The 13,511-nt window shown below is 43.7% G+C and overlaps 1 protein-coding gene across 1 annotated transcript in view; it reads right to left on the bottom strand.

Moving 5' to 3' along the window:
* AVL9 (AVL9 cell migration associated) overlaps positions 1 to 8,411 on the bottom strand; it is a 41,451-nt gene extending 33,040 nt beyond the window's left edge. Inside the window, exon 1 of the mRNA XM_083857168.1 lies at positions 8,294 to 8,411. Coding sequence (XP_083713294.1) covers positions 8,294 to 8,359 — 66 coding nt within the window. The 5' untranslated portion in view covers positions 8,360 to 8,411. The remainder of the gene's footprint in view (positions 1 to 8,293) is intronic.
* Positions 8,412 to 13,511: the final 5,100 nt, after the last annotated feature.

The raw sequence follows: 13,511 nt of genomic DNA, 5'->3' as shown, positions 1-13,511 counted from the left end.
ATGAGCACACCCAGCTACAAGGACTGTGGCATTTCCCCTCTCCAGGGACAGCACCCAGACCTCAGTCTGAGACTCAGACACGCAGCCTTTCCTCAGCTCTGCTCCATGCCCTGGTTCCCAATAGCGAGGAGCTGGCAACAAGTTGACAAATGATACACTGAATCCACCTTCCCCTGGGAAAATGGGAGGACCAGGACAGCAGGCAGGCATCTAAGCACTTCTACTCATCAGTTTAGAAATAGCCATTGAGTGTCATTCATCCAGCATCTACTGCTGAACCAATGCAGTCCAAGCAGGCCATCACTTGGTCTATGAGCCAACGTGCATTCAGGCTCTTTGCCAGAGGACATCTGATGGGCCCAGAATTGCTTTTAGCTTTTTGTTTTTGCTTCTTCCTCACAAGTTTCAACATCAGAATTACTCCTGGAAGCCAGCAAATCTGGTTCACTAGCAGGTGTGAAGTTGAGAAGGTGCACAAACACAGCAGCATAGTGAAGCACAGAACACACTCTGCTCTGGGTGATCCCAAGGAAGCAGGCAGCCCTGTGTTCTGCTCCCCGGCAGGTTGGGGCAGCAAAGTGCTTGCTTCACAACTTGTACCCATAACTTTCTTTGCTTTTGTCTAGCTGTATTAACTCAGCACCTCATACAAGCTATGAGACGAATTATCAAAATTAGGCACAGATCATCAAGTCAGGCAATATTAGGACAGTGAACACAAAGTCGAGCCTGGCAAGTTCCAATTTACTCCTGCTGGAGTGACCTCTGTTCAGTGAATTTACAGCTTTGAACCTCCCTCTATTCTACATGTATGTAAATTACATTGCCACCTCAAGTCCCAAGAGCCCAAGTCACTATTTGAAAACATTCTGAAATAGGTAAATGAAGGTGCTGCAGAAGTACAGAAATACATGTTTTATTGACTTAGCATTCATTCATTTATTCAAGAGAAAGGCTGAGATTCCTGGCACAGGATATTTAAATAACTACTCAGATGTTATGACACATACAAAGAACAGACAATTCACAAGATGAAAGTTAAGTATGGTGACTATGGGAAGCATTACATAACTGCAAATGGGTATTTAGGAACCTTCTCTCAACTTGTGTATCAGGGCAACTATGGAAAAAATACCCAGTATGGAATTCTTCCTTCAGTATGGTCCCAGGCAGCACTTCCCAGAAGTGACTGCAACATTATCAAAGTACAGGGTCCTTTGAAAAACTAAACAAAGAAACAAAATAAACAAACAAACAAATCAGCCATACCTCCAAGTTCTTCTTGAACGCTGAACACTAAGTAATATGTAAATGGATTAAACGGATATGCAAAAAATGGAACTCATCATTAACTCTACACAAGAGATCAGGATCTGCAGTATTGTTTACAGAAGTACATGTGCACTCAGCAATTCACTGTGTTTTTAAAATTATTATCACCCCATGCCAATTAGAGTAGCCTTACAAATAAAAGCTAAAAGCCTCTTTAAAAGTTACAAACTGTTGAGCATAAAATCCACATATTTTAGACAAAAGACTAATCTTTGATACTTGATGTATGCTATGATTAACTTTATTAGAAGATTTCACACTCATAATGGCCCTTTAAAGTGCTTTAATATTATTAAAGCAGGGAACAACAAAACCAAAGGAATTGTGCTAATGTTTACAGGTTATCATCAATAGAAAATAGGAACAAAGCACTTCAGCTTGATTCCAGCCTAGTTCCCTTTCAACTTATTTTTCAACTGTTGTTCCATTAACAAGATCTTGTTTAATCACTAGACAAGATTACCTATTGCATAATACTTGCCTACTGTGCTCCCCCAAAACAAAGACACAAGGAATTTAAAGACAACAAAGCATACACTTCATTTGCACGTTTAAGAGCATCAAGCACATCTAAAAGAATCACAGCAACTACTGGAGTGACAAAAAACCAAGAAAGGAAAAAATAATTCTCCAGTCAAGTAGAAAGAAAGGCAGCAAAAAAACCAGGGATTAAGACAGGCTGGAAAGTGTTCCCCTGAAAACTTCCCACCCATGGAATCTATGGAAGAGAACAACTTCAATATTTCCCTCTTGAAAGAACGTGCTACTATCGAGAGCAGCAGACCTGGAAACGTAGGCAGCTCACAAGAGCTGATAAAAAGTGCAGACTGACCTTGCTCATCCCTTAGACATCTCCTAATTCTGCAAAGTCGAGCCTAAGTTGCTAACATTTCTGCTTAAAGACACCTGCTCCCTAGGCACCAGTGAAAAAGGCCATGTCCACAGATTGCTCAGGCCACCCCAGGTGCCAATTTCTGTAGATCACAACAAGCACGATCTTCCAGCGCTCAAGTATTTGAAGCTCTCAAATGATGAAGATCACATACACAATTCAAGAATTAAATCCTTCCCTCTCAAGGATTATATTCAGGCTCTTCTCTTAAGCTGGGTATCAGCTGTTTCATTCCAGATCTTAGGTTTCCTTTGCGTGCCAGGAATAAAACCTCTGGCCAGGCAAGAGAAGGGGATTGGTCTTCAGGCACAGTCCACACAAAAACAGTCTCACACAGACAAGCACTCAGACACTACTTTGGAGAAAGCAGGCATCACATTTACATTATAGAGTTCATCACATATCACATTATAAAGTTCACTACCTTGAAGATCCTTACAGCAAACTAGGATTCCATGGAAATATGGCTTTCGGTATTCACAGTAATCCATTCCCACATCTGTGGGAGTTTGAAATGTCATCCTCCACAGAAGTACAGAGAAATGGGTCAAGATACACTGCTGTTATTTCACAGATCAAAAATCCCAGGCAAACAAAATTGACCAGCAGCACAAGCATTCTAGGACACACTTCTTCACTTTCCCTACGACTCACAATTTAATTTTTTTCCACAACACAGTAAGAAATGCATATATGAAAGAGAGCCAAGAGTAAAGTGGAATAATTTTAAGCTCTTAAGAGGATACGTGAGACAATGGTCACCTGCTGCACAAGATGAGCAGTGATGTGCACAACTGCTCAGGACACCGAGTGCAGAAAAGCTGGGCCTTGCCCCAAATGAAGTGACATTCTGTGTGGCCTCACTGGTGGGTGACACAGGCCCCGAGTTCACTCAGATGTGATTAGCTTAGAAGCCTTGCAGCATCAGGAGAAGGTAGGGATTGTTGTGGCAGGTCAGGCACTGCAGCAGCAAAAGGACCATGCACTTCCTCAGCAACCAGCCAGGGAGTTTACGGGGATTTGTGCCTAGCTCTCCTACCCACAAGGTTTTCCAGCTTGGCTGACATGTTTCCATCCTCTCCTTTACAAATACATCAGTTCTCATTTTAACTCTGCCTTCAAAATGGATTATTTCTAGAGTACTTGTGATATTTTAAGACTTCCTACACCCTCAGACACTATTATCTCTCTGCTTCTCCATGTAAATAAAGCTTGAAGACAGTTCAAATGACAGCCACAGCACACGTCATCACAATTGGAGAACTGCATCTCAGGACTTTCAGTCTTCCACTATCACTATAAATCAAAGGTCTTTCCATGTATTTTCAACACAACTTGCATCTTCTACTTAAGGTCTGTTTGGGTTACATTTTTGCTAAAGATTTGTACTACAAGGTAGGTAAGGACCTTCCACACTAGTTAATGGTTTCAAAAATTAAAGTGTTGTAAGGCAAATTAGGTGCTTTATCAGTCGCTTGTACTGAGAGAAGGTGTTTCATGATTCTGAAGAAAACTTTTCCCTTTTTTGCTTTGAAATCACCACTCACTCACTACTACGGTTCCTCAAAACCACTAAAGAATTTGTTTTCAGCCGCTCCAGAAGAAAGGCACAAATAGTCCCAAAGTCCAAGTCCTACCACCCTACACTGAATCAGATCAACAGAACCTGCTGCAGCAGGTAGTGACTCGAGCAGCCACAGATACTCCAAAACACGAGATCATTTCTGTGGCAGATTTCCCTTACTGTCACTTTGTGCCCCAACGCTTTCGTGCCTTGAGTCCTACAGAGCCTGAGAAGTGTGCAGAACTTCTACTGCATCAAATCTGTGCTAATTAACTGTGTTAAAACTTACATTAATGGGCAAGAGTTTGAGCAACTACACACGATGAAATGCTGTGTTTGCTGTTACTTTTTCCTGAGGCCACTCCTCTTATCCATAGCAAAGACAGATCAAAAAAGGAATTTTTAACGTTTGTCATTTCATTTCAGATGCATGAAAACCATGACTGAATGCATACTGCCCGTGAGTTCTGGCTGCTCAGGACATTTACTATTTAATGACACACTGAGGAGGGTTCCCATAATAAGTCAGCAGCCAAAAAAACAGTCACCATTCCTGCTTCCTGCCAATTGCCATTCCTTTCCTTAATGGACCTGTTGAAAGTGTGTCAAATACTAGGTGGACCTAGTGGTTTGCAGTCAAGTTTCTCCTCCCATTCTCTCGACACTCTGCCATAACTAACCTCTCTAATCCTTAGCAAAAAGGGAAGGCAACCGGCACTATTTGCATATCCCCTTAGATTCACTGTTCAACTCAGTAACTGAGAGGCCCAAAGAAACAGGATGACAATCTGCTCATGTAGACAAACAAAAGCCTGCAGGTTCTCCAAAAGTCTACTCCCTACTTGCTAGAGAAAACTCCTCCCAATGTGTTCACAAATTTTACTGCTTTGGTTTTCAGACAACACAAAGCCTTTACGACAGTGAGAGGCAACTCCCAAGCTTTTAACAACTGCCTGGGTAACTGGATGTCCAGACTTAACAGTGTACATATGGCAAAACTTCACTTTGTCTCTTATACTCCAACAAAAAGACCCTCAGTTTAACAGTCAGCCCTTGAAAGGAGCACGAGGAACAATTGTGGTGCCCATATTCCCAATCCAAAGGCACACAGAAAGAGATACTGACTCTCCTTCTCTTTCAAAAGCGAATGCATACAGATTGTTTTTCAAGTCTGTGAAAGAAAAAGATATTCCTATAAATTTCCAAACTGCAGATCAAACCCTTTGCATGTTACACATTTCTTATCCTATAAGTTAACCAACAGGAAGAGCTGTACATTCCAACTGATGAAGCTTCAGAAGCAAAAGCAGCTAATGAAAGAACCTAGCACCAAGAAATCCACAGAAAACCTTAACTCCACATGCATTTCCTAGTGAGACTACAGAGAAAAGAGGTGTAAACAGAAACTGAAAGGAGCCTTGTCAGGAAAACCAGGTTGATTCCTGTTAAGACAGGCAGCATAGCTCTATGATCTTTCAATTTTAAGCTTTCCAAATTCACTCTGAGTGATGTTCATTTGAGCACTGCCATAGACCTTTGCTTTTCTGGACTTCACAGTTCCAGGTATGCAGTCTGCAGCACATGCTCAGTTCACATTCACTGGTTCTTGTGCCAACATTCATTTAGATTAAACAGCTGGGTTTAACCCCTCGTTTTTCCTTTCCAACAGTTTCTTGGAATGCAACTACAGTGTTTCAATGAATATTTCAAAGGCTACTATCAATACTGTGGAAAAGGATTTAGGGGTGATGGTTGACGAAAAACTCAACATGAGCTGGCAATAAGCACTTTACACATTGTAGCCCAGAAAGCCAACCACATCCTGGGTTGTATCAAAAGGAATGTGGCCAGCAGGTCAAGAGAGGTGACTCAGCCTCACTGCTCTTGTGCCCAGGTGTCTGCCCTGTGCAGCTGTCCACCTGGCAATCAGAACCTGTGAAACAGCTACCTCAGAAGCAACCCACCAAAACAAGGCTTGCTTTTTGGTCACCTCAGTTCCCCATTTCATCTTGCTACAACTGCCTCTGCTCCCCAGTTGTGAAGAGGCAGGAGAGGAAAAGGGAAGAATGTTCCTGTACCTACAGAATACAGCCTCCAAATCTACTTTGTTAGCCTAGCTAGGGAAGCTCTTCTACATTCTCCTTTAATACAGACTGCCCAGGGACTATCTCATGCAGTTCTGGAAGAGAGAATTCAAATCCCTTTCTCTAAAAAGTGGATCAGAATTTATATGCATCAATAAACATATAATCACACAACACATTGTCATTCTTGCCCTCAAATCACACTGCTTTGGTGACTTAGCCTCAATCACACGTGTCTCATTTCTCTTCCAGACATTTCCTCGTGTCAGTTCCCAAGCTTATACTGATATTATTGGTTCCAATTGCACAACTTCATAAGGCACCCCATTTTATCAATCCAGCATTTTTTATTGCCCAGCTCTTGCACGACTTTCCAGCTTTCCTTTGAGATTCCTCAAGTTTGCTTATCACAGTTCAATTTTATGGTGTAAACAATACCAGCACCACTTTCAATCTTGAGAAATACTTTTTGCAAGTACCTTTCCAACTAACAGTTCCTCTTCTGATTCAAATCTGTTTCTGCTTCCTCTCCTTCATACTACTCTTTACCCAAGTACCAGCTCTTGCCCTAATTCTCCTGTATGCCTACCTTAAAAATAAGTGTGATCCATTATCAAGTTCCCAGCAGATTAGAGCTACTCCATTTCTTTCACAGAGAAAGGAATTCAATCACTTATTCTTACAAAAGATGCAGGTCAGTCAGGCATGATCTACCTTTAGCAAATGCACATAGGACCCAGTTTCATGCTGTTAATTAATTCTTTCCTTTAAAAATTCTCTAGAGTCTTGCATACTACTGATGTCAAACTCATTAGGTTATAGCTGTGCTGCTCCTCACCTCCAGTTCTTTTTGGAAACATTCTCCATAGTTTGGTAAAAAAAACCTGCTAAGTCAGAGGCAGGATACATTTAAAATTAGATTTCTGTTTAGCTTTCCCTCAGGAAGCCTGGCTGGTTGTGGTTCTACTGAATGTCATTCTATTCCTGCAGTTCTCCCTGTGACTCAGCTACCCTGTATGCCTTTCTCTCCAGCTTCTCCAGGTCATTTCTTGAGATAAAGAAAACTTCACTTCAGAGGTATTCCAACCTAATTTTTGACAACACCTCAAAATGTACTTCTAGAAACATTTTACTGGCAACAAAATAAAAATCACCGCTACTAATTCATAGTTTTGGGGGGTTGTTTGGGTTTTTTGTTCTTTTTCTTGCATCAACACTGCTTAATGTGCAAGAAAATTAATACACACACCCCAGAGGAGCAGAAGACACAAAAGCAAAGGTCTTCTCCAAGAGGCCAACAACAGGGAGAGGGCAAAAATATGTTCTTTCTCCTACAGACATCCAACTAAGGCTCATCTTGTAACAGTGTTTGACAAGAAAGAGCCTGATAAATATCACACACCTCACAACCCAGATGATCTAATTACTTCACAGGAACTGATCCTGTGAACATCCATATGCACACAGCACCCAGACACCCTGAGGAGAAAGCGTGCATTCAAAAACCATGCACATCTTTCAGAAACTGAGTTACTGCACCTTAGCCTCTGAGGAACTGTGCTTGGATTTTTTGCTGAAGCAATAATTTAATTCTCAGCTACCTTGTATGGAATGTGTTTATGTCAGATCATAGCAATAACAATCACCTTGTATAACAATAACCATCACGTTCATTAGTGTCTTGGCAATTTTTATAAAGGCCAAGGACTCGTTATGAAGAAAGACTCACTGGAAATCCAACATTATGTCTATCTGCTCTTGTCATAGCAAAGCAACTGTGGGGGCAGCCCAGCTGGGCAACCGCATCTCCTGCTTCAAGGGTTAAAGAAAGAATTAAAACAATCAGAACATAAACCAGCTATGAAATACAGGACATAAAATCCTTCCACTCTACAGGCCACATGAAGCAGTCAAACATTTACGAGAGCGAGGAAGAGACAGGCAAAGAAAACTTGAATCCAGAGTGGGCTTATTACCCTGAAGCCGTTTGGTACAAGATGTGAGCACTCAGTGATGGGCCGGCAGGGATAAAGGAAGGCGGATTAAAACACCATTTGGGTGGGTTTTTTTTCCTCAGAATTCTCTGTCTGAAGGCATTAAGCAGGCACAACTGGAAACACGGTGTCAGGGCCCTGGCTCCGCCTGGCTCCCGGGAGGAGGGCGGGAATGGAGGCAGCTCCATGGCCACGGGCTGCCCGGGGGAGCCCAGTCACGGCCCAGCCGGCCATCCCCGGCCGGGGGAGGCCAAGCGGGGCCTGATGGCTCCCGGCCCGCCCTGTACCCCCCCTGAGAGGAGCAGAGCGCAGCCCCGGGCCCGCCGGACGCGCCCCCGCAGCCGGGCAGGCGCCGCTCGGGCGGGGGAGGGAACGGGGGAGCGCCGGGAGGAAGCGCAAGAGCCGAGGGACACCCGCGCCCCCTCACCTGGCAGCCCTTCTTGTGGTGGAAGCCCACCACCACGATGTGCAGCACCGGGCCCCGCTTCTCCATGGAGGAGCAGCCCGGCGATGGCCGCGCCGGAGGATGCCGCCCTGCCCGGGCTGTCGCTCCGCCCCGCGGGGTCCGGCGGGGACTCAGCCCCGGCCGCCTGCGCTTCCGCACCGCCCGGGCCGGCAGGGCGGGCACGGCCCTCAGCCCGCCCTCAGCACCGCCCCCGAGCTCGGGGTGAGCTGGGGAAGGCTCCCGGGAGCGGCTGGGGCGGGCCGGACACACCAGTGGGAGCCCAGAAATAAGCGTGGGGGTTGTCTCAGTACGGGTTAGTCAGGCTGAAGGTTAAAACTGAGGAAAAAGTCTAGGTAAGGCTTCTTCCCTCAAGGGGTCGAACCTCCGAGAAGAGGAGGCTCAGGAGGGAGCATCGCTCTCCACAAGCACCTAAAGGTGGCTGGCCGGGTCTCCTCTGGGGGCCTGCAGTGAGAGGGCGAGAGGAAACGGCCTTAAAATGAGACAGGGGAGAGTCAGATTACATATTTAAAAAAAAAAAAAAAAAATTAAAAATCAATCTTAGTGTGGTCAGGCACTGGAATAGGCTGCCCAGGGAGGCTGTGCAGTCGCCACCCCTGGGGTGTTTAGGAGGCCTCTGGCTCTGGATGCTGTGGGTGAGGTGTTACAGGGCCAGTGCTGGGTGGACACCTGGACTGGGTGATCCTAAAGGTCCCTTTCAACCTTGATAATGACTCCGTGATTCTATAAACATATCTTAGAAGAAGGCAGTTCAAAGACTTATCCAAGACCACAGGCAAATAAAGTGTGAGAGGAAAAAGAAATTTAAAAAATGTCTTTTACTGCACTCACACCATGCTCCCTCTTTAACACCTTTGTTGTGATTCAATTCTGACTGCTTGAATCAATAGCATTTGGTAGAGGCTGTACTCTTAATTGTATTCTTAATAATTAACATTCTCTGTGGAAATTGGAGGAAGATAATCTTTTTGAAAGAACTATCAAAGAATAGTGCTTAAAGAAAACCTCACCACTAACACAGTACCCAGGGGCTCAAATTATAACAATACAGCATGTAATCACATACTGTTTTTCAGCTTCAACAGAAGTGCTGTTATAGAAAATGTATACTGCAGGGAGCACAGAAAAAGCTACAAGGAACAATCCTTCTGGCAAAGGAATGGTTTCTTATTAGTATTAGCCTGTAGCTGACAGTTTGCTATACTTTCAAAAAAGAAAAATGCATGCAATATTGGCCATTATCTCCTGCAGTAATGAGATATCCCCCAATAGATGCATGTGAGTGTTTACGGTTCATTCTCATTTCATTCAGGAAAGTGCAGTCTGGCATCACTCTTACTGTTATGGATTATCCATTATAGAGGCCTCTCAGTGATACTACTGGATAATGGTGGCTTATGGCTTCTCTCAATAGTTTATTCGATTTTTTTTTTTCCCTGCTTGAAATTCTCTTTCCTGCTAAAGCAATAAAAATGTCAAACTGACAGCATCAGCCTAGTCTAGGAAAATGAACTAGTTGACATAATCTATGTTGTTTTCACAGTTCACACTGTGCATTTATGAGAAAGAAAGGCAGGTGAAAGCTGCTATGAGACAGCTCTTGGAAAAGTCTCAGAATTTTCCTAAGGGAATTTTCTTTCTCCATGCATAGCTAACAAGTAGCAATGAAAACTCAGCCCTACAGTTCTTCTGTTACTCAGAGACTTTGCTTAAGAACCACCAGCTATGATATCATTACCATAGTAATAGTAATTTGTTAGTCATTCTTTGAGTCATAGCAATAAAGCAGAGTTCTTGGTTTATGTGCAGTGAGACTTCTAGAGACAGAAAACCTTTCTGTGGGCAGTACAATAGTTTACATCTGGAAGTAACACCAGAGCTAAGCAGTGTCCATGGCAACTGATAGCTCTCCTCTGTTTGTTAGGTATAGCCCAGCTTCCTAAAGAACAAAGATCTGAATTTGTGGAGACAAGCACGTGAATAAAAAATAAACGTCCTTTGATTTCTGTTGAAGAAAAGCCTAATGAAACCCTGGCATGCATCTGAGGTTTGTATCTAATTTCTTCTGGATGGCAAGCTCACTTTGTGTTTGCAGTGTGTTTTCTTTGAAGCTCTTATCCAAAATGAATGCAGTAATTCCCCTAGAAAGTTAAAATCATCTCTTCTTTTTGCAGTGAACAAGACCAAATGTAATTTGAATTGTACATTTAGTTGCATTAGGGCATCATGATGTAGGAGGCAGTGTTCCAAACTGCCTTCCCCATGGAAAATACTGTATTTGATCCTGTGGGAATGATGGTGTCATTCTCATGAGATTGATAGGACTATCAAATGTGCAAGCAAAAAAGGGGAGTTTGGATTTTTAGGGAGGTTTGCACACACATATGCAATGTGTCTTCTCCTGCAACTTTAAAGAGGCTTTGATTTGGATGGCAGAAACACTGCTCTCAAATCCTGACTGTTCTCCCCACACAAATACTCTCTTGTCCTGACCACTCTTGAGATTTTTGCTGCCCTGGGGTCCCCACTCACTTTGGCTGGAAGGGTTTGCAGACCTCAAACTCCCGCTTCTTGAGGTTGGATGAGACATGTTTGAAGAAGATAACTGGTCAGAATTGTTTCCTTATAAAATATTGGTTGTGAGTAGTAAAGTAGAGATCTGTTCCTGTGGGCTGTGAGTTGAGCAGAGAGAAGCTTGAAACTCCAGGTGCAGCTGTTAATTATTTGTTAAGCAGATACTGCTCTTTGGGGCCCTTGATCCAAATGCTCTCCCTCCAAATACTAGCCGTGAAAGGTGATAATTCTGTTTGTAATTCTGTGCTATTTTCCTCAGAACCCCATTTCTGCCCTGGTGTCCTTTGTGGGAGGTCTGGAGGTTGGCAACAGCAAGCACAAAAATCCTTATCACAACCTAATGCACACTGCAGGTGTGGCATGGATGGTCTGTTATCTCCTTTTCTTCTTTTCAAGACTGACATAGCACTAAGTACAGGAGACAGCTGAAGCCAGACAACACTGACAGGAACGGATTGAAGGCTGAAACAAAGAGAAATAATGAGCATATGGTACATTCCCACAGTGGTTGTCAAGATAGACAACAAATATCTTTGAAGGTGGGCTAGAGAAATTGAAAGCAGACAGATTCCAGAATGGTGATCAGCTACTGCAGTTTGGGTTTGGCTGGCAGCTCAGAAAGTTGCCGATCCACTCAGTGGGGAGGGTAAATGGAAGTGAAGGCTAGAACTGTACAGGATACACATGTATCTCATTCTCTTCCTTTTCTTACTCCTGGTTATTGCCACAGCCAGAAAAGGAGGAAAAAAAAAAAAAAAAAAAAAAAAAAAAAAGCACTTTTTAGTCTGATTCTGTGTGACAGCTTTTTGGCACCTGTTATTGGTTTCATCTTTTCCCAGCATCTCATTTGCCCTTGGTCCCTGCATTGGCAGAAGCATAGGGGCAAAGGTATCAGTGAAAGGGAGGTTCATCTCTTCAGGGTTTTCACTGTTCTCTTGTTGCACCTTGGCCATTCAGGGGTTGCTCTCTTTGTGGCTGGTACTTGAAAACATGCACTTCTGTTCTTTTGTGCTTCATTTCAGTGGGGTCTCTTCACTAACAAGTGTGAAGAAGCAGCCAAGGTAAGCACTTCCAGGTGCAGGGATCTTTGCAGTACAGAGCAGGCAGATGAACCCAGATCAGCAGAAGCTGAGGCTCTTATTGCAGTTCAAGCCTTCTTGAACATTCAGTCATTCCAAGCTCTGTACCTAGGAACTATTGAAGAGGAGGAATGAGAGAAATCCATGGTCGAACATGTTTTGGCCCAACCAAATGCCAACACTGTTTCTGATGCCACGAGTACCTTAGATGAGCTATACAAAATCCCCATAAAACCTGCCAGTCAACATTGCTCGTGGCAATGTGTGTTGGTAACATTTTTTTATGCACAGCTTGCTGAAGAACCTGAAGAAGTGATGCTGTCAGCCTGTACCGTGTGGTGGAGCAGAGGACAGAGAGGTGCAAACTCATAACCAAGCACAGCTCCTGCCAGGTCTTTTAGGCCAGTTTCAACTACTGTAGAGCTGCTTATGCTCAGGAACAACCTTTGTGCATATGGTCTGTCTTTCTGCACTCCCTTGATTGCCACATGGATGTTGTTTTCAGTTCTGAGGACATGGATTGCCACATGGATGCCCTTCCCTGAGGACATGCTTCAGGGCCTCCTGTAAACATGTACTGAGTCTTCTGTGTTGAATGTAGACTCCACCTGTGATTTGTGTTTACTGAAACAGACTTGGAAGGATCAAGCTTTATCTGTCTCAAGAATTGATCCAGATGATGGAATTTTATCACTCGTTCCTGATTGTGACTGAAGTAAATAGAAATTAGGTGAAATTTGCCACCAGTACAACTGCCTACTCAGAATCACCCATTAATCCTAGGTTAGTCACTGCTGCTTTTAAGGCCATTAATAAATGAAAATGCACTGCAGGCTGTGGTCAGTAAGATAAATACAATGTTGAGGAATGCAAATTGCAAAGCATCCCATTTTTCCCTCTCAAACTGTGGAAGAAGGGAACTTTTCCCTCGGGGTCACTCTGCTCTGGAAAGTGCCTGGGATGGAACAGCTGCCCAAGTGCAGCAGCCCTCCTGCCTGTGTGTGTTCCAAACAGCCTTTTCCCAGCTTGCTGCTTCCTGGTCTGTTAGTCATTTAGCTGTGTCATTCCGGTGCTCTGCTTTCACAGCTTGTCTAGATATGGAAGGTGATATTGGCTTTTGAAGTGTCCACTGGTGTCATGGGAGAAGGCCACTACATCCTTTCTTCCCTTCTGTAACGGGACAGGGTCAATGATTAACATTTCCTCTGTCTGTGGCTCACTAATATTCCACTGTGACAGATCTGGTCTCCTTCTGCAGGCCTTGAGGACAATTCATGAACAAAATCCATAATTTCAGTTTTTACTTACTTTTACTCCTTTTAGTTACACTGTAAAATCCCCAGTTCTGTCAACCTTGCTTTCATCCTCTCCTTAGGTGCAATCAGGGTTCAACAACAGCTGGGCCACCTACAACGGGTTAGACTTTTCCATATGCTCAGCTGATGGATGCTAGGTTATTTTTCTGCATTCTATAAACTTTTTAATAAGCTTTTTGGGTGACCCAGGTGAAAGACTCTGGTGACAGTTAC

This window comes from Zosterops lateralis, assembly GCF_965231275.1.
Source record: "Zosterops lateralis genome assembly, chromosome: 1".
NCBI classification, from domain to species: Eukaryota; Metazoa; Chordata; class Aves; order Passeriformes; family Zosteropidae; genus Zosterops; species Zosterops lateralis.
Note: the sequence above shows the minus strand (reverse complement) of the source record. Positions and strands in the feature narration are given on the sequence as shown.